At 36.5% G+C, this 24,930-nt stretch overlaps 4 protein-coding genes across 4 annotated transcripts in view; 2 read left to right on the top strand and 2 right to left on the bottom strand.

Annotated features, from left to right (window-relative positions):
• The first annotated feature begins 1,777 nt into the window (after positions 1–1,777).
• Positions 1,778–11,024, top strand: LOC126368947 (forkhead box protein J3-like). Its single transcript, XM_050013210.1, has 3 exons — positions 1,778–1,919; positions 2,092–2,712; positions 4,385–11,024. Exons 2-3 carry the CDS (start codon positions 2,104–2,106, stop codon positions 4,838–4,840), a joined length of 1,065 nt encoding a protein of 354 aa, XP_049869167.1. The 5' UTR covers positions 1,778–1,919; positions 2,092–2,103; the 3' UTR covers positions 4,841–11,024.
• On the bottom strand, positions 9,443–13,615 carry LOC126368888 (alcohol dehydrogenase [acceptor]-like). The gene is made up of 3 exons (XM_050013099.1): positions 13,377–13,615; positions 12,889–13,091; positions 9,443–12,526 (listed from the first exon to the last, which is right to left on the bottom strand). The coding sequence occupies exons 1-3, from the start codon at positions 13,519–13,521 to the stop codon at positions 11,090–11,092; spliced, it is 1,785 nt and encodes a 594-aa protein (XP_049869056.1). The 5' UTR covers positions 13,522–13,615; the 3' UTR covers positions 9,443–11,089.
• A 603-nt stretch (positions 13,616–14,218) lies between these two features.
• Positions 14,219–16,880, bottom strand: LOC126368956 (geranylgeranyl transferase type-2 subunit beta). The gene is made up of 6 exons (XM_050013222.1): positions 16,600–16,880; positions 16,359–16,476; positions 16,166–16,259; positions 15,540–15,710; positions 15,120–15,273; positions 14,219–14,558 (listed from the first exon to the last, which is right to left on the bottom strand). Exons 1-6 carry the CDS (start codon positions 16,791–16,793, stop codon positions 14,288–14,290), a joined length of 1,002 nt encoding a protein of 333 aa, XP_049869179.1. The 5' UTR covers positions 16,794–16,880; the 3' UTR covers positions 14,219–14,287.
• A 6,240-nt stretch (positions 16,881–23,120) lies between these two features.
• LOC126368935 (galactokinase-like) overlaps positions 23,121–24,930 on the top strand; it is a 59,374-nt gene continuing 57,564 nt past the window's right edge. Inside the window, exon 1 of the mRNA XM_050013182.1 lies at positions 23,121–23,282. The gene's annotated coding sequence lies outside the window, so the exon portion shown is untranslated. The remainder of the gene's footprint in view (positions 23,283–24,930) is intronic.

The raw sequence follows: 24,930 nt of genomic DNA, 5'->3' as shown, positions 1-24,930 counted from the left end.
TGAAGGGTTGAATGACGTCACGATATGCTTTCGATATTCTGAGAATGTAAGTTGCTTGTAATTTGGTTATTGATGTTGTAAGTAACGTAATGCAGCTACTTTTGAAGATTCAAGTATTAAATGTTTTAGAGTACCTACCTATCTACCTATTCGAAGTAGGCTAAATTCCTTTTAGTGATGTTACGTAGGTATTTAATTAGAATATGCCTACTTTATTGTTGAGATTTCTTTCATACTTACCTAGGTAGGTACACTAACTTTGAACCCGCGATTTTTTACATTATTAAAAAACCAGCCATTCCTATAAAATGAACTGTACAAAAATAATCTACTTAACTTACTATAATAACAATAACATAATCTTTATGACACAAAATGTGTCAAATTTCGGTATAAACGAAGAACTTACCGGGTTAAGACGGTCAAAGACCTTCCACCCCGGGTGAATGACCTTTCCATCATTAATTTACTGGTTAAGCTTCCAATATACCCATGGTGATTTGTCTCTTCCATTGTTCTCCTGTCTTGATGATGGGCTTTTTAACTGCGCAGTCATTTGTATTGTTTAAAGTAGCGTCGTGCTGTGCTTTGGAAGGCATGGTATATTGCCGCTAGTCGAGTTATAAGTGAGAGTGAAATTCCTTCCACGTTGGACTAGGAGTGAATAAATAATAAGTACTTACTTAACTATGTAAAGCGTTCAGCCGCTTTTCTTACCGAGAATGTCGTAAAAACCGACAGAGGTTTCCTTTCTAACATTACGTATTACGTATCCAAACTTAATCAGTCAAGTTATGATCTCTATTAAAAATATATTATTAAGAAATAAGGGTTGATGAAGTCGTTCTAAATTCACTTAAAACCAAAAGCCAATTCTCGGGGTTATTTGCCCAGTCGAACAACTTAGTGAAGTAATTTAAGAGCATTCTTTAGCAATGATTTCATACCTAAACAGTATTCCTATGTGTAGGTACCTACCTACCTTCGGAAGAATATAAAAAAGAATAATGTCACCGTGCAAAAGACTCATAAGCCATAAGGTTACTGTTTCTTCAAACGCAATGCTTTAATATAAACTTTTCCCACCGTTTACTTTCCGGCGCCTTTGCACCCATGGAAAACCTTTCATCCGCGATTAAACATTTTCATTAATCGAAGGGAAACCGCGACATCACCTTGAAATGTTGTCTTACCCTGACGGAGTAAACAGGGGCGCTTGTGAAAACACTTGCCAATGACAGTGGAGAAACACTACCGGTAAATTGAGAGCCTCGTGTCTGTCATCGTGTTTGCACTGGATTCAAGGCCCTAGCCGAGCAAATGTAGATAGATATATAAGTCCTTATTATAAGTAATATATAATGTTGGATAGTGTAGTACTCACTTAGGTATGCTCAAGGATAGCCAGGTCAGTTTCAATCGAAGTACAACCTTCACAAATTCGTCTAGTCATTCCCGTGGTAGGTACGTTTGCGGAAACCACCATTACGCATCAGACGGAAGTACCCGCACCGTCAGACGTCTTCAACTCCAACAGCCGTGACGATAAGAGCTGCAAAGATATCCGTGACTAATTGTCCGAAGCTATCTAGCATGCGGGCCGCCTGCGGGCGGAAAAATATCGATCGACACACACCTGTTTGGTGAATGGTGAACAATGGGGTTTGGGGTTCGCGCACCTGCCGCTCGTTTATGCCCATAAGCGAGCGCGCCGCCGTTCTGCGCGGACCTACGCACCACGCCACCACCACCCACGTCACCACGCCACCGACGCCACCACCACCACGCCGCCACCACCGCCCGCCAGCGGCGCGCGGGGCGGCACTGACCGCCGCGACGTCAGCCCGCCCGCGCGCCCCACACGATCGATCGCCGTCCGGCATCTTGAATCTTGACCACCGCATCCCATACTCTCTCAGGTAAATTTCACACTCCCCTTTCAAGAAATCGGTCCTTTCGTATCCCATTCGAACTCAAAACAGTTAATAACAACCTACTTTGAACAAACGGCGGGTTTAAACCAAAATATCGCGGAAGTGGTGAAACTGCGCTGATTCACGAATGACTCATCAGATTTCTTTGTCATTCCAGATGTAGTTCGCCATGCACATAACATCGGGTCTGTCTCCTGCGTCCGGCGAGATGCTGGATACCTCCATCAACTTCTACGGCGAAGCGGAGCACTGTACCTATTTCGCCGTAGACCACGCCGTTCCCGAATCCTCGCACACAGTCGAGATCGAGTATGTTTACGAACAAGAGGTTCACACTCAAGATTCTAATGGATCTGAAGCATCAAAATCGAAAGCGGAGGAAAAGAAGATTCGTGCGAAACACAAGCCCGAGAAGATGGCGGTCGACGAAGAGCCAGAGACGGACTTGACGAATCTAACATGGCTGCAGAATATTACGAATATAATGTCAGTACCCCAGTTTCCTATCTTGCCAATGTCTCCGAACCCTCCTGTGAAGTCTCCGCCAGCCAATACAAGACTGCAGAAGTTTAATCAGACTATCTCGAAATGCCAGAAGGACTTTATGGAGAATAAGGAGGAGTATCAGAGGGACAGTGAGAAGAAGCCTCCGTACTCGTACAGTACGCTCATCTGCATGGCGATGAGGTATAACAACGACAAGATGACGTTGTCGGCCATTTACTCGTGGATTCGTGACAACTTCAAGTACTACAGGAACGCCGATCCGACGTGGCAGGTGAGCTTCTCATGTTCTATTATTATTTTACTAGTGTTTTTTTTTCTGTGTGCTTAAATACTTGTCGAATTTGATCAGTGAAAACGATAACGGATATTTTAAAGGTTATTGCGTGAGTATAGTGAAAATTGAAAATAGACTTTGTCACATTTTGTCATTTGGTATAAACGGAAACTAACTAAAATTAATCTTTGAGTCCTTTTCGCTTTAAAGGCGTAATAACTTATAAATAAATTTAGATATGCAATTGGGTAGTTTCCAACTAGTCAAATCATTTACTTTTTACTTAACGTTAAAACACGAAATTACTATGAAATTTGTATGAAAAGCAACCTGTGACGTCATAGAAAAACGTGGCAAAATGACGCATTTATTATTACATTTTTCTTTTTTAGTCACCTTTAGATCTGTCTTTAATTAGTAATCTAATCATAATTTATCGTCCCAGGATTACTACCCAATTCTAATACTTAATATCGATTTTCAATGCTGACAATGAGCTAGTTCGAATACATAATAATACTTTTTCACATAGCTACCTAGCTATTGTATGATAGTTAAATATGTGAGTCACACATAGCGTGCGAGTTGATAACATTCGGTAGTAGGTAGGTAGTTACCCTCTGATCTAATAAACGGTAAATCTGCAGTGATAAGATTAGGACTAAATTGGAATTATTAAATAGATTACTGAAGTGCCTACGGGATGGGGAGTGTCGCGGTGGGATTCGGACACTCGAGTGGTTTAGTTGCGGCTTAATTGCGTTTTAGTTCGGATACGAGTGACTAAAAATAGGGTAAACAATGTTTTAATCCGTTCAAGGACCGAGACCATGGGACATTGACGGTTCATAATAGACAGTATGACACCTTGGGGTGTTAATTTTACGCGGTTATTATCATAATTAAAACACATAAAAACAGGTTCTTACCGCGTTTAAAGCAGGGATATGAAACTCCTGATATTTCGACACAGTTGCAAGTGCCATGATCACGGGATGACTGATGAGATTCGAGTGGAGTAGGTAGATCATCCATAATTTTAGTAGTGATCATGGCACTTGCAACAGTGTCGAAATATCGGGAGTCTCATATCCCTGCTTTAAACGCGGTAAGAACCCGTTATTATGTGTTTTAATAAGGGTAAACTCTGTAAACTGATAAGGTAGATAAACTTGTTTTGTGAAGTGAATTATTTAAGATGTATTGATAAAAAAATATATATGAATTATTATTTTGTAGTCAGGGTTTTATTTAAAAAAAGACAATCACACGTCATGCCTTTTAGGCATAGCCCTATAGAAGCAGACAGATTCAGAAACAGTGGAAACAAGTTGTAGCCATTTTTAATTTTAATTTATTACTACAAATACTTGAATCCCGGTGGGGACATATCCCAAAAAAAAAACCACTTTGTGATCCCTAGTATGGCTAGGACATTACAGGCTGATCACCTGATTGTTCTAGAAGTAAGATGATCCGTGCTTCGGAAGGCACATTAATTCACCTCATAACCCACACGATAGAAGAACATATAAATACTAACTTACGACGATTAAGTAGTACATAAGAGATAAGTTAACAGCTGTTTAACATTTTCAAATTAAATTTTGAATCTTGCAACGTGTGCAGTGCATTCGAATACTTTTTTTTAACTAAACGTCTCTTACAGAACTCCATACGCCACAATCTGTCTCTGAACAAGGTATTCGTCAAAGTGGCTCGTTCGAAACATGAACCAGGGAAGGGAGGTTTCTGGAAGCTTGATTTGGCACACCTGGAAGGCAATAAGCGCATATCCAACCGCCCTCATAAGAAGAAGAAGAGTGGAGCCAAGCCGGTAGAAGTAAAACTATCTGAAGAAAAAATCGCAGTAGCAAACATACCTCAAAATATAATAATGGACAACACGGATATGGAGCAAGCCGTGACGCTTCACCTACCAGAATTCAACCTTAATGATATGGGATTGGATACTAATATCGGGGCAAATGTGATCGTGGAACCAGTAGTCCCTCCACCGCTGATAGTGGAGGATGACCTGTCGAATCTCCTGCTGAATCCTACTGACTGGGACGACCTGCAACTGGATATGCTGGACAACTATCTGGACTCATGTTTCAAGTAAGATTTTTTCGTGTTGGATCTTTATAGGACTTGTGTAGTTGCCATTATGCGGGCCATGAGGCGTGTAATCGATCCTTAGCATTTAGGACTAAGTAAAGGACGTAATGTAAATATACACCAGTAGAGCTAAATGCGCATCGTGATAAAATTTTGTCACAGTCATTTTATCGATTCTGACGATATAATTGTCGATTGGTGCTAATATACCCAAATAAGTCATGTCCTTCTGTCAAAATATGAACAAAATCACGTGACACGCATGTTAGGGAAGAAAGCAAACTATTGAAACATTCAAATAGAACAAAATTTTTTGGTCGATAATTTTATCACGTGGGCAATGTTAGCTCTGCAGGAAACCGTCATTGCCCTGTTCTGACAACGCGTGACTTAATTGTATTCGAAAAATTCATCGGGTTCGAATCCCAAAATTCGAATTTATGAGTTCGAATTCATGTTTGGATCATAGATAATTGATATCACGTGGTTTTCTTGTAGTGCCCGGTTAATGGCAATAGAGCTGGCGACGAGAGTAATGTATAGGTAGTATGCTATACACCTCTGCCTAGCTTCGAGGATACAGGCATGATGCTTAATATTATATGTATTAGCAATAATACGAAAAGGGTTTCTTTGTAAATTAATTTCAAGGAACATTTTATCACCCTTCTCTATCTCGGCCGCTCGGATTCGTATCGGCAATTATAACATGCGTTCGGGCGCGGTGCGTTTCGGTTCGATGCTTTAAAAAATGTATTGTTCTTATCGTACACAGAACCTGGAAAGCGGGACAAGTAACACCGAAACACGGGATCATAATAACGATTTGATTCGATTACGATAAAAGTTAAGTGGTGCGGAGGACAGGAGTCCTAGTACGGCTTTGAAATAGACTACTCTGGGCGCCATCCCACTCGCGTCTGACATAGTACTCCGGGGCGGAAGGCAAGAGGGAAACCACTGCCCTACGTTTCCCTAAAAAAGTGGCATGGAGAATGCTACAGCGCCAAGGGCGTGGCTCTTAAATTAGTGATGATGACGATAAAAGTTGTCAATATAGTAAATGAGACAGCTCATACCTTCTTGTTGCATGGTTTGGGGCCTAAGGCTGGCCAAAACTGCAAGTCCGCTGCTGCGGATTTATACCTAAAATCCCGGTACGTAAAATCCTGACCTTGTTGTCCCGTATTTCCGGCTCTGTATGTAAGCGTTTAGTTACACGATTGGTAATTTGAAGAGTTTGGAATTTAGAAAGATTTTGAAAAAATATTTTTGTAGATATTCGTCGAAATAGAAAACCCGATAGTTTTTAGCTGAATAAAAGGGCCTGAGCTACTTTTCTAGTAGGAATTAGTCCTGAGAAAGAGGAGGGATTTTTGTATAATGAATCAATGGGATTATGGTCAGTAGGGGAGTTTTAGTCTAGTCAGAAGGCTTACGCGAAAGAATAGATTTTATACTGTAGAGTTTTAAGTTGTTAATATTGTGAACTTCGTCCAATTAATTATGTTTGGAAGACATAATCAATGTAGATAGATTGCACAGATATTTTGTAGTTGAAATACTTATTTATTTACATAAAAAAATGAGAATTGTGTAAAACACTTTTAAAGCCTACTTATTGTCTCAATTACGTAATTTCTTTTGCTCAAAAACGGCTCACTAAATAACCCTGTCCTTGCACTCGGGTAAAAAATTAAAAACTTTTCGAAAGTTTAAAAGCGATGTTTAAATCAAAATCAATTTAAGTAAGTTATTAATAAAAATAAAATGTAAAAATGAACGTGATGAACCTTTACCGCTCAGTATTAAAATGTACAATGTACTATGTTAATTACTTAGTAGAATGTATTTAATGTGTTGTGTGGCAATATTTTAAGTATTTACCAAAGGGTTATCAGACACTCCGTCCAGTATTATTGAATGCAGTTACTGCGTTTGGGTAAGCATTGCTCAGCACAAAATTATTGTATTTATTATTAATATTTATTGAAAATTTTAGTCTTATTGTCATAAGGATAATGACAAGATTTGTGGACATTTGGAACAACTTATACAGTTTGCATTTCTTACATCGATTTTAGCCGATTGGGTACATACATTCTCTGAATGCTGCTGAAGGCGTCTCGTACTTTTTGGACGAATATTTCTTATTTTTAAATAACTATTTATAAAGCGATATGGCTCACCACCTGTCACGTTGGTGTAAAGAAACCTCGGCGAGGCGTGGGTAGTTCATCTTGAGATGGATGTACCTCTGACTACCCCAATTGGGATATAGTCGTGAGCTTATGTCATGTTATTTATAAAGGGCATTTCCTCTAATTCACCATATGACTTGCAATTTTGTAAAAACGAGACTAGTTTGCCCTCGGTTACTTTTCACACCGAAACTAAAAATAGAGTTGTTTGACGGCGTATACTTTATTTATTAAGTATCCCATTTATTAAGTATCATATAATTAGTGCTAGATTGTTTAAAACTATATTTAAATGTATACAAATATTGTCATAAATATATTTTTCATATTGCACAATTTTCGATATAATGTAGAGAATTGGTGAACATGTAAAATTAGTATTAATTGTACCTAATACCTATTAGTGATGAATAGATGTATCTCTTCCGTCCATGAGTGTCTTACGTCGTAAAACGCGATTCATACAAGTGATACATATATACGTGACACATACACACAAGTGATATATGTATACTTACACGAGATGTATCTCGTGTAAGTATGTATCACACGAGTGATATATAATGTACCTACACGTGATATATACATACGTGATACATACTTACACGTGATATATACTACGTGATACATACTTACACGATACACACACACAAGTGATATATAATATACGTACACGTGATATATGTATACATACGTGATACGTATCCACAAGTAATACATACACACAAGTGATACATACCTACACATGATATATATATACTACGTGATACATACATACACGTGTTATATACATGTGGTACATACACACATACATTCTCGCCTTAAACCCTTATTTCGTTAGAAAGCAAGTTCGTGAATTATCGAACAAATATTTTGAGTAATATTGTACCTAACGAAGTAAAATAAAATATCTAAGTTACTTCTTAAGCGAAAGTAGAACCTTGAACCTTAACACCTGGTTCAATGGCATTTTTCCTTTCAGCGTCAAATAAGTGGATTTCCACACTTCCAGTTTGAACAATCGATGTCTACATTGATTAATACGTGCTTTATAGGAGCATTCTCCTATTGCTTCTATGCTGTTCTGGGAGCATATAAAAAACATAGAACACGTTCAGCTGCTTCTCTTCCCGGGCATGTCGTAAAAACCGACAGAGGGATTGTGTCCTCTAACATGATGGACTAATGTTATGGGCGATAGGCTGATCCCTTATCACCATAAGGTTCATCATATCCATCTTTGGACTTCGTATCAACAGTGGCTGCAAGTTGTCTTTGATTACTTGTGGCTCTGCCCACCCCATTAGGGATTACGGGCGTGAGTTTATGTATGTATGTATGTTATAGGAGCACACATAGTTAGTTGACTTAATACACACGCTATCATTGAGTTCAAGTAGGTATATGACCGAGTGTATTTAAGCACAAATTAATAAATATGTCAGGGTCGAAGCAAATGGAATTCTCATAGTCTGCTTTCCCCGTGTCTGCTCCAGTGGGAAATAGGCGTGAGTTTATGTATCATCATCTCCCTACACAAACCGAGGTTTTGTGGGGTTTTTATTGTACCCATATTTTCTGTATTTCTTATGAAAAAATAAACATTTTTACAATTTTTTTTTTTTAGTATTAGCCTGTTTTTTCACAGGGTCCGCTTATCTAGACCTGAAGAGTTCGTGAGTTTATGTATGTACAGTCATGAGCAATATCTTGTACCCACTTTAGAACCTTGTCGCACTATCATATTTGACATTTAATAAGACTTACGGTTTAATTTGCCAAAAACGTTAATGTGGCATGGTTTCAAAGTGTACATATTAATACTCGTGACCGTTGTAATAAAATTAAATAATGTTTCAATTTCAATCAGTAATGCTTTCTCCACACAGAACCGGTAAGCGTGAAAACCTGACCTGGGTGTCGGGTTTTGTTTGCGATTTCATACAAAACCTGGCGCTCGGGTCATCCCGCTTTTGCGGCTCTGTGTGCACCAAGCTTAAGGAGATACCAAAGTCAAAAATTTCACACGACAGCTAGGCACACAACCACCACATTTCTTGATCAATATTATTAATCACTTATAATGTGTAGTCATGAGTCATGAGGAATATTATGTACCGCCCACTTCAGAACCTTGTCGCATTAACATATTTGTCATTTAATGAGAATTACAGTTTAATTTGTAAAAAAATAATGTGATGTGGTATTAAAGTGTATGCATAAATATATTATTAATGCTCCTGGGTAATTATTAAGGCTCCATTGCACATGTACTTACCTAATAATGCAGAGTTAGCTAGTGTGAATCGTATTTTACGTTTGTTTATCTTTGTACGTTTAGCGTCTAGTCATTTTAATGTTTTTATGTTAGTGTTAGGAAACTATTAGATACGTGAAACGAAACATTTAAAACAATACTACATTTTATTTTTAGCAGTTTTCTATAACAATAGGAAATATCTGTAACTTGTAATAAATAACAAGAAAGGTTTTCTATGGCACCAATTATTACATACCTAATAATTATGATTTCAATAAGTACTAGTACCGTAAAGTATTTTTACTACTATAGGAATTATTTAACAACATATAGGGTGTTAGTGACATCGTAAAGAAAACTTTGAGGGATTGTTCATACTATGATTCTAAGTTGATATCAAGTAGAATTTTCCGTCGCAAAACTATGAGACTAAACAATTAAAAAAAACACTAAAATTTTCATGAATTTTCCGACAGGAAAATCCACTTGATATCAACTCAGAATCATGGTCTGAATCATCCCCCTCAGTATTCGTTATGATGTCATTAACACCTGTATAAGTAGGCATGTAACAACCCAAATGTAGGTACTTACATTTTATAAGAGCTAAGTGCGTTTTCACACTACTCCGATTCTTATCCGTTCCGAGTCCGTCAAATGACGTATCCGAAGTGATCGTAGAACTAGGGATCTATTTGTATGGTAGCTTGCGCCCTACATCCATCCGATATCTCATAGTAATTTCCTACTATCCGTCATTCTCGGAATCGGATGTAGTGTGAAAACGCACTTAGTGTTTTTTAAACGTAACAATAACAATTGAAATACCTACTTTTACCATACGATATGAGAGACGTTTCCAGATAGGTAAAGAGGAGTGGAGCGGAAACGAAATGAGCAGACATAATTAAGACTTCATGAAAAAATAATCAAGCTTCTCTCTGCTCCGCTTAGCTTTATTGAAAATACGTACAGCGGAACGAAAAATGGAACTAGCGCAAAAGCGGAGCGGAGAGGATGTGAGATATTTATTATCATGTAAGGAGGTACGGTCACGAGCATTAATATGTATACACTTTGGTACCATGTCACATTAACTTTTTTGACAAATTGAACTGTAGGTCTCACTAAATGTCAAATATGTTAGTGCGACAGAGTCCTCAAGTGGGTACATTATATTGCTCATGACTGTACCTACAAAATAAGTTTGTTAGATAAGCGTTAGCTATCGGTCCTGCTCCAGGACATATTAAGAACAGACGTCTGTTCGGATGTACGTTATGTAGGCCACATCGAAGCAATTCATCTAAAAAATACAATATTGCAATTTGACCTTTGCGCATATGAAAGTAAGTGCGCAATGTCCAGAAATGTCAAATAGCAAATATTGCTGTAGTAGATGTGTTGCTTTGATGTGGTTTTTAACACCCTGTGTTCCACTGGTTTTTGGCATTCAGGAAACCAATTTCAAGGAATGTTGTGTTTACCATATTATTTACATAAAGTTAATAATACCATTTGCTAATTTGTATCTATATTTCAAGTAATCAATCTGTATTAGCTCAAATAGAGCTTTAAAAGATCACAATAATATTACAACTTTTGTAGTCATAACATGGAATGGTTGTTTTAAACATAAGGCTCAAAATATCCTATCTACATGCAATAAATATTTCATGTTTAGAAGTGTCCTTACTATGTACTTTCAATAAAGTGTTAGAAAAATATTGTCCCTTTCATTTTGTGGCCTCAAATATCACAGATGACACCCTCTTTCTCTCAATTTCTTTAATCATAACTCACTAATACCTTTAACACATAAATTAAACAAGTATTCATTAAAGTTATCATTTTTAAGGCAAACACCTACATATCTAGTTTTAATATTCTCATCAAAAAATACGCTAGCCATCATGGCAACCGCAGCGTTGATATTTCCACTAGGTAAAGTTGGCAACACTGATGCGTCCGCTACATACAAATTGGTTATCCCGAAAACTTTAAAATTCGTGTCCACCACTGCATTACCTGGCAACCCCATAGAGCATGTTCCCACTGGATGGTAGCTGGATAAAGTCAAATGTTTAATGTAACATTCCCAATAATCATCTGAGAAAATTTTGTGTTCTACACAGCCAGGGAATGGAAGAGGATTCATGTATGCTTCAATGTTTTTCATTGACTTCGTTTCGACTAATTTCCTGACCATTTTTAGGCCTTCTATAAGAATCTTTCTGTCTTCTTTCTTATTTAAGTATTTGGGATCTATAATAGGTGCTATTTTCGGGTCTTTGTTACTTATAAAAACTGTCCCTTTGCTCTTCGGATGCAGTATTATAGGCACAATGGACGCAGTGTACTTATCAAATATCTTTACAAAATATTCATTCCATACACTGTCAATTATTCCTAAACTTTTTCTAAGACGACTTCCTCTGTCGGAAGATATGCCTGTTGGTAGAACCATGAATTGTAAATCAGGCATTGACTCGTTTTTAGTGGAAACAAAACCTACGACTTCACATCCTGGAGTAGTTAGAGGACCTTTGCCTTGTAAAAAGTATTGGATGCTGTTAACAGGATTTACAACATCATGGGCCCCTATTTTCGGGAATTTGTGCAGCAAAACCAAATCTAAACCGGTTCCAATATGGTCCTGTAAATTTTCACCTACAGGCAAATCTTTGACAACAGGAATACTTAGAGATTGTAACAGTTTTGAAGGCCCTATACCAGATCGTTGTAAAATTGATGGACTATTAAAAGCACCTGCGGACAAGATGACTCCTTTCTTAGCTACAATCTTTTTATTATTATTACCTAGGAGCAACTCTACTCCACACGCTTGTTTGTCTTTAATTATTACTTTTTTTACTAAAGCATTAGTTGCTATATGTTCAGACACAACTAAATTGTCAGACATTGACCATCTTTTACCATCTTTTTGGGACAATTTGCTTTTGGAAAACCCTATACTAGACTTCTTTAACTGATTAAAACCTATTTCTTTACTTGCATTTAATATAGCGTTGGCAATATCACTTTCATGTTGAAGACTATCTAGGTGTAACAAGTTATTCTCTAAGAAGTCAAATTGTTCTGTGATGTATACTTCTGTGTGTTTGCCGTGGAACCATTGGACATAATGTGATGTGTTACCTCGAAAGTGTATCATGTTGTTCAGTTTTGAGGAACCTCCTAAGATCTTGCCTTGAGGAAGCCGGCATTGCTGCAAAGGTAATTAAAGCAAGTATTAATTTTTGTATATTTATTTTAGTGTTTGTTTATGTTTCTTGGTAAGTATGTAATTTGTTATATAATTTAAAATAAACGTTAAACTAACATGAGACAATTTAGAATTAAGTCCACCCTGACACTTCATGTTAATTACAGGTGATTTCCTAAGTTAGTAGGAAAATTTTGCACACATGTGTCTAAAATCTAAATGTACTTTGTATTACTATGTACTTTTATTTAAGTATGCAGTTTCAATACTAAGATATTTTGTTATTCAACTCAGAAATAACATACCAAACTTAAAAGAAAGGTCTTTCTAGTTTAATGTACTTAAAATAATTTTAAAATGCTAACCTTATTCTCCATAGCAAAGCAAGCATTATCCTGTGGTACAGTCTCATAGAGCCAATCAAAAAGAGACCTGTGTATAGCAGGGCCCACTATTGGGATGTCGAGTAGAAAGTGACTTCTACTGCCTGCTTCAAGCACTATAAAGGAATAGTTGGTTTCTGTAGCCAATCTGTGGGCTATCACGGAGCCCGCGGTGCCTGATCCAACTGCAAGAAAAAATAAAAACAATATTTCAATATAAATAGAGAACATAGAAAAACTTTTTGAACCTTAATATGACTGGCTGACTGACTACAAATACTAGGAAGAATAAACAAAATGAAAAATAAGCAGTGCAATTGTTTTTTTATATTAAAAATAAACACTGATGATTTTTAAAATACTTGGTAAAGTAAAATTTAGGTTAGGTTATTTTCTGCTTGGTTATTTTTTTTTCTATAACTCGACAATTTATTGTCTTTACACTTAAATTAATCTAAAAATATACTTACCAATAATATAATCGTACTCAGGCAGCAATTCATCACGAAATTGAACAGAAAGAAAGTCGCTGTAGTAAACTACATAGGTAAACAATGTAAATAACTGAATACAAAAACTGTACAGTACAAATTGGAACATAAATAAAGGCGACATAATCCTTTTAATAGTGTGTTAACGTTATGAATTGATTTTTATTATATTTTGGTGAAGTGAAGAAATACACTTCACGACCTAGTATTTGTTTTGTTTACATTTTGTTGACAGCTAGAAATTAGTGTTGCCATTTCCTGAATATTTTTTCATTATTTACCCGATTCAACTGCAAATGAAGGGTTATTTAGCAACAGGTCCTTTTTTTTTATTTATTTAACTAAATAAAGTAGATGGGTCGTTCTTCTTTTTTATCGACAATAAAAAGACATTTTCTCGATTTATCGGATTTAACATCTTTAAAATTATAACGGCAATAAATATTTTAAAACATCATATAAAGATGTGTCTGTAGAGGACTATTTAGTGGTTCTCTTTATCTTGGTAACATACTTTTCTTTGCAGGCGCATTTCAAAAAATATTGTGACAGAGTGGCCCTTTTCATCGGAGACAGCATTTCAATTTACCACTCTGTCACATAATTTTGTGAAAAACGATCAAGCTACGTTAATAACTAATTGAGGAATCGATTAGTATTTTGCTTGTATTTTGAGTATAATAAGATAACTATAGTTTTGGACAATCAAAACATGAAATAAAATTCTAAAACATAACTTATCAGAAGCAGAACGAAGGACAGATCATTGTCGATAAAAAAGAAGAACAACCCAGATAACATTTAGTATTGAAACAAGCACATGATTGAAATAAATATATTGTAGTGTTTTCAATAAAAACATAGATTGAAAAATCACATTTTTTCTTAAATTATATGTGAAGGATTTGTGGTTCTAACTTTAGTCTGTCTATTGTTTCTTGTGGCATACAGTAGATAGGATTGACTGGTTTAATGCTAGTATTTCCTAAGAGCGATAAGCCTGCTAGACCGAAGAGTGTGTGGAATGGATCGGGCATGTCCCCAGGCCTGTCACTAAAGCCTCCAGTTTCAGCATCTTGACATGCTAAGATGAATTGTTCTAGACTCTTCTTATCTACCCAGTGTATCCTGTTCAGTATAGACAGTGATGACATCACCCACCTGGAAAGAAAAAAATAATTAGTAGCTTTGTTTTTATATAATTCATAACATTTCAAAATCATTTTGTCAGTAATACTTTAATTATTTTTCATAATTATTCACTAAAATAAGAGATGAATAAAAATATCTTAAAGTGATGAAGAAACAAATCATGGCAACCCTATGTATTAATTTGACATCGCATAGTTCGCATACATAATACATATTTAGTAAATGAGGCTTTGCTTTCCAAGGGAGGTTTTACCCATTGCAGTGGGATCATTATTACTATACTAAAGTATTATTAATAAGGAAGGACCGCTTAGGCCGCGTTCAGGGATACACACGGCGACAAGCGGCGCAGAGCACGCCGGGTGACGCGCCAAGAACCGCTATGTAGTTACATAACGTATACATTACATTACATTAAGCACTTAACACGCCGCTTCTCCATGAACGGGGAAACGCGGGGCAGCGTGTGGTGACCTAAGGGTGCGACTGTGTTCGCCTATCTGTCACAGTTGGCGATTTCAGCAACTGCCAATGCTGCTTAGACAATGGTGCATCTTATTTGAGACTTACCAAGAGTAACACAAGTCAGGTAGTTTCTCAGGGCGGCCGTTGAGCCCACCGCTAGGCAACTGCCGCTCACACAGCCACCACGCCAATTCGTCGGCGTGTAACGCGTCCAGTCGCTTACATATTGACAAGGTTCCCACACAGCAGTATATTAAACCTAGGGAAAATAAGAAAACGCCAATAAAGTACAACACTCCACAAATACTATTTGTAATGCAATTCATTTTCAAAATCTTTTCTTTTAGCTTATGACATTGGTTTGCCTAATCTTACAACCATATTTGCCAGTGCCAAAGTGTTGTATTTCTATTTCAAATTAGAATGAACACCTTAATAACTTATTTTTTATTTATTTTTATATCGGGTTTGAACAGCTGTGACTATAAATAAATTATTTGTAAAGTTTAGACTATTTATCCTTACCAGCATGACTTTCCGAGCCAGGTTTGGATCCAAAGCCGCCATCAAAATTCATACAACTGAGTACAAAATCAACAGCCTTGTTGACATTGATTGCATCAAGTCTCTGGAGCAATGAGAGACAGTTTACAGCGCAGAATGAAAACCTTGTGTCCACTTCACCCCATTTATCACCTGAATGAATAGAGAAGTATTTTTTATTTTAAGTTTGAAATAGGGTTAAGCAGTGCCTAAGGCTAGCTGTGAGCTAATAAGGTAGTAGAGAAAGAAACATAATTATAATAGACTTTTTATACATAAAAACAATTATGTGTAGCCATACCCAAAAAATATGAAAATATAAATAATTATAAAAGAAAATACTTTTTTTATAAATAACTGATCCAACTGCTCTCTTATCTGCTTCCCTTGGGTTGAGTTATCACTCTTAATCTTCTTCGAGAAATGTAGAGCATAATAATAAAGTAACTGCATGCAAATTAATTCAGTGATGCTCGAGGTTAGACTGAACTTACAGACAACAGATTTCTTTCTTTATGTCTTTGAGTTCCTATGTATGCATGTGTCATTTTTGGAGATAATAAAGGAATAATATAAACCAATCAAACATGAACTAGTTGATTGTTTACCAAAAAAGCTGCCGTCTTCTTGTTGCATTGAAGCTACAAATCTGACTACACCATCCACATCTATCGCATCTAGTCTGTCATACATGGCCAATACCTACCAAAAAAAAGACATTTTAATAAAGTTCATACATTTACTAAATAAATTGCCATCATTTAGTGAATTGATAATGATAATTATTATTAATGTACAAACCTGTACAGCGCTCAAGGTATACAACATGTGAGGATCGTGACCAATACTGGCAGATATGCCTCCACTCTCACTGTCCTGACATGACTTGATGAATTCTATGATATCTTCTTTCGGCATCCTGGGTAAACATACATACAAAAATTTCATCACACTTATGATTTCAAAGTAACATTAGGTTAGTCAACTAATGTTTTTTGAGAAAATATTATATGGGGTATGAATAACATAATGGACAGCTTACCTTGAAGACTGCCCCATGAGTTCCATAGCGGTCAAACTCCAATAAATCCCAGACATTCGAAGATATTCAGTCATACAATATTCATAGTCATCTTTGTTCAGACCATAGCTAGCTAAATAATCGGAATGCTTCTGCAGCAGCAAAGATTTCGGATGATCCGCCGAGAGGATCACGTCTTTAGTCGTAAACGCCATTGAATAAACAAAGATTTTAATATTTATAGTCTATTTAGGTACTGAGAAATAACAAAATAATGAAAAGTTACAGAATTTTTGACAAGCTGATTGAAAATGCTATTTTTTAATTTGTTTCAAGCGTTGGTAGAAGTGTAAAGTAGAGCGGGGGTTAAAAAGGCCACATCGAAGCAATTCATATAGAAAAGCAATATCGTATATTCATATATAAAATTAAGTGCGCAATGCAAAAAAATGCCAAATGGCAATTTTGCTCTTTTAGATGAATTGTTTCGATGTGACCTTTTAACCCCCCTGCCCTGGTTTTCTTACAAGGACCAAGTATTTGTTTTCTTATACCATGGTGTTACTTTCAATATTTGATAACGTTGTGATGATGTATAAAAAACACGGTACGTCATTTTATATTTTGGGTGTAATGAAACGTATATGTATTATTTTTAATGGGTACGTGAAATGAAACGTTTTAAAAAGTTGACCGTGGGCGGGAAAACTGAATTACGTGAATTACAAATAATTAGGTACCTACTTACAAACGAAACCAAACTTGTGGAATTTTAGCAATGACGATTATGTAAGGTTTGAGAAATAAAATTAATATCATCGAAGAAGATTGCAAGATAGAAATGAAATCAAATTATTTAGGATACGTTATCGTTTGTTCTCGACTTCACTGATAAATAAAGTAAGTAGGTATCTACCTACTTTGACCTTACTTTGCTCTTAGAAAACTTCACCTAAATTCAATAAAGAAATCAAAATTATGTAGGTACCTACTCCACCCTGTCCTCGAAACGCAATGTTTATAGAAACGTTCCTCCCTAAATAAATAAAAAATATTTACTTATTGACGCGATTTTGCAAATAAACTCGTGATTTATATTTGCTGTAGAAAAATCTTATCTAAGTATGTACCAAAAAATATACTAAAAGATACTAAAAAATGTATTCATCAATCTCTTTATATATTAGGCATGTAGGTACATAGGTACCTACGACATGTTAAGTATGAAATGATCAATTCTAAGAGCTGGCCATGACATAATATAGCTACTAGCTGAAACTGAAAGCTATAATTTAAAAAGCATCCGACTACTTAATTGTAGCTAATTATTTAGGAGTCGCCGTCGCCGGATACGGCTTGGACGACATGATGATGATGATGTAGGTAATACATACTAATAAACTATATTAATGATGTTAAGTCCTAAGTACCTATTATATTGAAAGCATGACTAAATCGGTTATTGCCTTAGGTTTCTATTCAAAAAGGTTAGTAGCACCGAAAAAAAAATATGAGCATGTACGTTAGGTATCTCATAATTTTATCCTTTTATATACACTTTTCCATTTGGGCTGGCAAGAGTTCATTCCAATCCGAAACAACCTCGTCTATGGTTACTTATACTATGGTTAGTTTTAAGGTTATTACCGCCGTATGTGTATTTAATACTTAGTTATAACCAGTGGCGGATTAAGTTTTGAGTGTCCTAAGTTTTTTTGTAGATATTATTATTATTTATTTATTTGTACACAATAAAACGGACACAAGAAACATACAAAGAAAACAGATAGTACAGGCAAGCTTATCTCTAAACAAAGACATTTCTTCCAGCGTATATATATACTTATATAAATATAAATAATGTATGTATGGATATTGCGTTTTTTCAGCAGTAAGTATGTCGTTATTGGCATACTGTAAACACAGATTGAAGGATTGCGTGCATTTGAACGTGGTGGATATTCCAACATTTATGGGTGATTGATTTTATCTACGTCGTATCCATATAAGGTTATATGAAAAGTGGGAGCAAATTGTATCCTGTTTAGTACTCATTTGTGGCTTTACGTACTCATTTAGGAATTATCGGCGTGAGTTTTTGTATGGAAGTATTTTATAAAAGGTTTCGTTTTTTTTTCATATCGCATTTAAATAATTTCATTTTGTTTGCACTCGGTATGGAGGATGGTAGAATTTCATTTTGCCTAGTCAGAAAGGGGGTAAAGGTAGATATCAGAAAGGGGTTATGGACTTCGTGCTCATAGGACTTGTTGCCCTTAGAAAATGCTTAGAGAGTAAATCCGATACTGAATACAGCGCAATGGTGCATGCTTAATAAAAAGCGATGCTTGTAATGAACCGTACACTTCTCGCGGAGTTAATTCGTCTGGACTGGAGTTTGTTATTCCAAATTACGTTTTGATGATGTTATTATTTGAAACGAAGAAAACTTTTTGGTAGTTTTGGTTGGCTGTTTAGGTAATTAACATGATTTACGTTTATTATTGACTGCTTCATGGTGACTATGAACATGTAGCGAAGTCGCGCGGTGCGTTGCTACAAAATCCGCATCGTGTGAGAATCCCCTAAGTTAATTTAAAATATTATGTGAGCTTTCAGCTGCCGAGGTGAGAAATGTGTTTCTAGGTAGACAACAGACATCTGGGTCACCCCTTTAAACTGGGTTATTGTATAACAAAGCAGGGTTCCATATTGTCGTTGTCCTGTTATTGTTTATTTCAGATGCAGCGTGCAGCCTTAGAATAAACTACCTTTTATAGCCGAAGACAACTTGTACCTACTCGTATTGTATCATCATAAATACGAAACAATGGTTGGATTGAAGTCATTGACCTATCAGTACCTATCACTATGCCTTCATACTTCTATTCGTCATAACAGAATTTATTGAGGTTTATATCAAAAGCAAGGTTTCTTGCTGGCTGTTTTATTTATTTAAATTGCTGTGTATGACAGTGGCATGTTCTATTTTCACTTACTATTTTTCCATTGACTAACGTGTATACTAATTTTCTCTTCTATATTATAACTATTGTATTTGTATATATTGTATTTGTGTGTGTATTTGTGTATTTGTTGTGTATTGTATTGTATTTGTGGCGGAACGATGCCCGATACAGGGAGGGTACGAAAGAAGAGGGGGAGGCCTTTGCCCAACAGTGGAATGTGATGTGGTGATTTTTTATTTCTCTGCAACCTCAACGCTAAACCGCTTGCGCTGCTAACCCTGACAGAATTTATCTTTATCATCATTGCCCACAGTCTTGACAAAATGATGGTGGCGTCTTTGCAAATGGCTGCACGTGTATTCATTTTAAGATATTTAAGTAGGTACTACATACTAACAAAAAAGCTCTAGATTGTTTTAGTTTTAACGATATGTGTCCCTAGGATAAGGCCATTCTTCTTCTATCTGGTGGAAGTGTGTCAGGATCGAAGCAAATGGAATTCTATAGTCTCTGCTTACCCCGGTGGGAAATAAGCGTGAGTTTATGTATGTATGTATGTATGTTCTTCTATCTGGTGTCAGGGTTACTATTGAGCCGCCCAAGGCCCCTGACATGGCTCATATAACGACTACTTACTAACATCAGTTAGTAGTAACCGGGACCAACGGCTTAGCGTGCTTTCCGCAGGACGGATCATCTTACTTTCGGACAATCAGGTGATCAGCCTGTAATGTCCTAACCAAACTAGGAACCATAAAGTAATTTTTGTGATATGTCCCCACCGAGAATCGAACCTAGGACCTACGAATCGTGAGCTCAAAAATAAAACCATTAATACCCAGTAATATAAATAAAATAAAGCCATTAATCAACCAGTCATTAATTACGTAAGGTTCTCATATCGAGGGTTTAAAAATAACTACAGGCATGGCCCACGTAGGTGGGAGGGCCGGTAAAAGTTAAGAATTCTATGGTTATTTTTACATAATATTGTACTACAACTTGAAATGATGTAATTGATTAATGTTGCAAATTGATTTAAACTAATAAGACCCCTTTTATACGGATTAGCGACGGAAATACTAGACCGGAATCAATTTGGAAAAGTATTTGTAATTTGATCCGACCTGGAATTAAATCTGGGACCTTTAATTTTGAATGTGGTTAAGGAAGTAGACAGCCCAGTAACGGATTATCTTGACACGTGCCTAGGGGTAAGTAGTTACTATTTGGTAACCTGCGCCTAGGGGCGCATGCTCGTATAAAACCTAGTAAACGAAAAATTTCTGTATTTTATTTATGCGCCCTTTCCACTTGATCACTCCTACATACTATAATACTCCCTATTTGTACTCTCTAAAATTGCAATGTTGCGCGACATCGATAGAAAAAGAAGAGAAGAAAAAGGAAAAATCATCTGTACCCGTCTGGTGGTAATCATAAAATCGAGGGGCGCCTACAAAGTGCTAGCCTGGGGCCCTTATGACCACAGAATAAACCATAATACTATATACGCTTATGCCAACGTCTGTCGTCGAGTCGTCGAGCCGTCATGCATGAAGTAACTAACGTCTGGCCTAATTTGTGTTTTAACTTTGTTGCTACGGAAATATAGCCAGGCGCTATGATAAGCGGAATTTGTAACTTTGGATAACAGTCACCCAAGGGATGTTGAGATAAATGTCAAATCTACGCTGATGGGCTCTAACTTTTACTGATTATTATTTTAATTTATTCTAAGATGTTTCTGTGTTTGTTTAATTCTAAAGATTGATTGAGTAGTGAACAACAATTAATTTTGAAAACACATTTTTTTTTATGAGACCGCTGTTTTTTATTTCCATGATCCCCTGTGTGTGTATGTGTGTGTGTTTCTGGGTCGGTACTGTTTTATAAATATTAAAATATGTTTGATAACACATACAAAACTACTCTTTATGTGTTTGTTTACAGTTTTAGCCCTTATAGACTGTACTTCGACTTGACTTTAAGACATCCTTCACGTGATGGAGGTCGCGCGTGATTGGAGTAAGTACTTTAATCTACTTACTTTGGTTTATTCAGTGTAAATCGGGAAAATTTATAACGTAGGTACCTTCCTTCATTCAAATAATTGGAATAAAGTAAACAAATATCTAAGTATTTCCTACATCTACAGAGAACAATACAATACCTATTCTATCTTGTATTTTCCTGAACATTGACCATATAATAAAGACTAAAAAATACATTAATTATCTAATAAATACAGTCTATACAGCTGTCGTATGTTTTATGGTGCTGTTAGAGATAGAGTATCGGAGATCAGAGGGGCAATAAACACAGACTGATAACACCGACACGGTTAGGGCGATTGTATACTGTGAAGAATATAATGTAGGTACTCACTTGTAAAAAAAAACAATATATATCCTCTACTGCATTAGGACACTGTGGTCTCGTGGATAGGTCACTGTGTGTGTGGTCCTGTGGTTTGGTTTGGTCCGGCTTGCTTCTCAAACGAGGGGCGCCGGATCTAACCCCGGTATCGGGACTTGCATCAATGAGTATTAATTTATCGTACGTGCAGTTTCCGCTAACACAGTTGGCTCGACCATTATAGGCGGCGATACGGTTCACCTATCACATTGGTCTAACCGAAAACTCGTTGAGAATAGTACGTTTATCTTGCGATGGGTGTACCTCTAACTACCCCAATTGGGATATAGTCGTGAGCTTATTTTTTTTCTATTATATTGGGACTCGGTGTATGGATTACGCTATCGCGCGCTACGCGATAAGAAACGCGGGGCTCAGTGATAGCCGCAGCAAATACTATCTACACACATAAAATTCGAACGTGACAGCATCACAGGGACAGCTGCTTTTGATCTGCCCCGTAGAAATTGACTGAGATTTCGTCGCACTGTATCAGCTTGGTTACCTACCCATATCCCTTGATTGAGAAGAGGCCTGTGGGATATATAAAGTGTTTAGTGTGTGTTTGTGTTTGTTTTAGTGTTAGTGACATCGTAACTTTGAGGGATGATTCAAACCATGATTCTCAATTGATATCAAATGGAATTTAAAGAAAAGTATGGAACTGCAAAAGTATGGAAAAAAGCACAAAAATCTTCATGAATTTTCCGAGAGGAAATTCCACTCGATATCAACTCAGAATCATGGTTTGAATCATCCCCCTCAGTATTCGTTACGGTGTCACTAACACTCATACCTACTTGTATGGCTACCTATATGTCAATCGCAAACGTATAGAATTGAAAATAATTTAAAAATACAAAAAAAAAACATTAATTTTGTGACGGAAAATTTCACTTGATATCATCTCGGAATCACGGTCTAGAATCATTCCTCAAATTTTTCGTTAAGATGTCACTAACCTGTATATAGGCTTTTTTATTTATTTTAATTATCATTCAATCAATCAATGCAATTTAGGTTTGTCTTTTGGAGACTATGGATCTGCCCAGGCCCTGATATGAATGGTAAGGTGAGGTATGTTCTTCGAATCGTCAATCACATCGTACGTGTGTGCATGCCCTAATGCACATACAGTAATAATTGAAACGAATGAACGGTTGTTATTTCATTCTGACAAGTAAGTGAACGGTCCATCGCTCTGTAACAGAGAACAAGTTAGTAAAACTACAGTTCTATTGTAGTAATTCTATTAATTACTTCGAAGTGTGAATTGTGTTGTGAAGTGCATCGGTCGAGAAGGAATTGTGTTTAAAGGTAGGGTACTTCCACATATTTATTTCGTCGCCTTATAGAGAAAACCTCGTAAGCGCCGCCGTTTAGAAAAAAATCATATTCGGATATGATTTTTGTTGACAAAACCTTGCAATGGATATTTTTTTTGACGTGACTTACGCATTGCAAATTTGCCGCAGATGGCATCAACTGAGAGCTCTCACCCGGTAAAAAATTAAGACAACAGGCCTGAGGGTGCAGTTGGGCGCGAACGTCGGCTCAGAGCGTCGACTGAGGGGATCATATTTGAAAGAATTTATTAATCGACCATAGAGGGTCGATAGCGGTAATCGCCGAATTAGTAAGATCGCCGACCACGCCGGTTTCGGGATCCTGAAGTATTTGTTGTTGCTGAGCAGTAATAAAATATTTTAATTAGCCAATTAAGATTCCTTGCAGCTGATCCTTTTATAAAATCACCAATCATGTAATAGAAAATACGAATTAGTTATCAATATGGAAAGAAGGTGGCTGTCTGTTACCTTTTCATGGCATAACAGCTGGATCGATTTCAATGAAAATAGCAAGTTTAAAAAATAAAACTAAAAAACTTTGAAACAAGAAAATAGAATATTTTCTCTGAAATAGATATAGCCGTGGTCTTATGCCATGGTAAGCAAAATCTTAGGACACATTGGCATACGACCACTTTTAAACATCACTAGTCGGAAGAATTTCAGAGAAATAAGTATACATAATTTCTTGTTTCGTACCTTTTAGAGCGCAATTTTCCGTAGCCTGGTTTTAGTTTTTAAAATTGATTTTTTGTTTGAGTACATTATTTTGGGGTCTTATTTCTTAAGATAACGTGCTCCCAACACGTGTTTTATGCAAGCTTTGGAGATAAAACGTATCCGGAACATGTCTGACCATTATCAATTTAACGTATTTTATGTTTATTTTATTTTTTTAAAGTACGTCTAGGGCCCTGTGCCGAGGTTTTTCTTGCAGCTTCTTTTCCCCGGCTATACAGGTTGTGAGAAGCTGCAGTAGTTTTAGGCGGATGAGACGTTCGTTATGTAAAAATTGACGATTCAAAGTGTAACTATGTCACCTACTGAATAAAGATATTTCTGAATTTTGAATTTTATTTATCGAGTAAATACAAGAACACCTGCAAGTAAAGGCTAGTAATATGTACATATTTGAAATGTACAAATTAAGCCCTTTCATTTGATAATTAACACAATAATTATCTTTCCGAAGGCTAGAAGCTAGCTCGCCTTAGGAGATGATTTCCGGTATAAAAACTCATCATCTCCCTAGCATTATCCTGTTTTTCACAGGGTACGCTCACCTAACGTGAAGATTTGACAGGTCCGGTGTTTTACAGAAGCGACTACCTGTCTGACCTTCCAACTCGCGAAGGGAAAACCAGCTCAATACAGGTTAGGTCATTCACCATCGAAAAATGCATTTCTCGGGAATGTGGGATAAAAACTGGCAAACGTTTTTCTCCAAGTATCCAACGAAGTGTCTCCGTACCAAATTTGATCTAACTTGCTTACGGGTTAAAGGTAACAGACAGACAGACAGAGTTACTTTCGCATTTATCATATTTTAGATAGGTATTTCGTGTGGATCTATTAGTGTGGATTACGTTTGGGTGTAAATCGGAGTAAGGATAAAT

The sequence above is a fragment of the Pectinophora gossypiella genome, chromosome 8, assembly GCF_024362695.1.
Source record: "Pectinophora gossypiella chromosome 8, ilPecGoss1.1, whole genome shotgun sequence".
Classification (NCBI taxonomy): domain Eukaryota; kingdom Metazoa; phylum Arthropoda; class Insecta; order Lepidoptera; family Gelechiidae; genus Pectinophora; species Pectinophora gossypiella.
Note: the sequence above shows the minus strand (reverse complement) of the source record. Positions and strands in the feature narration are given on the sequence as shown.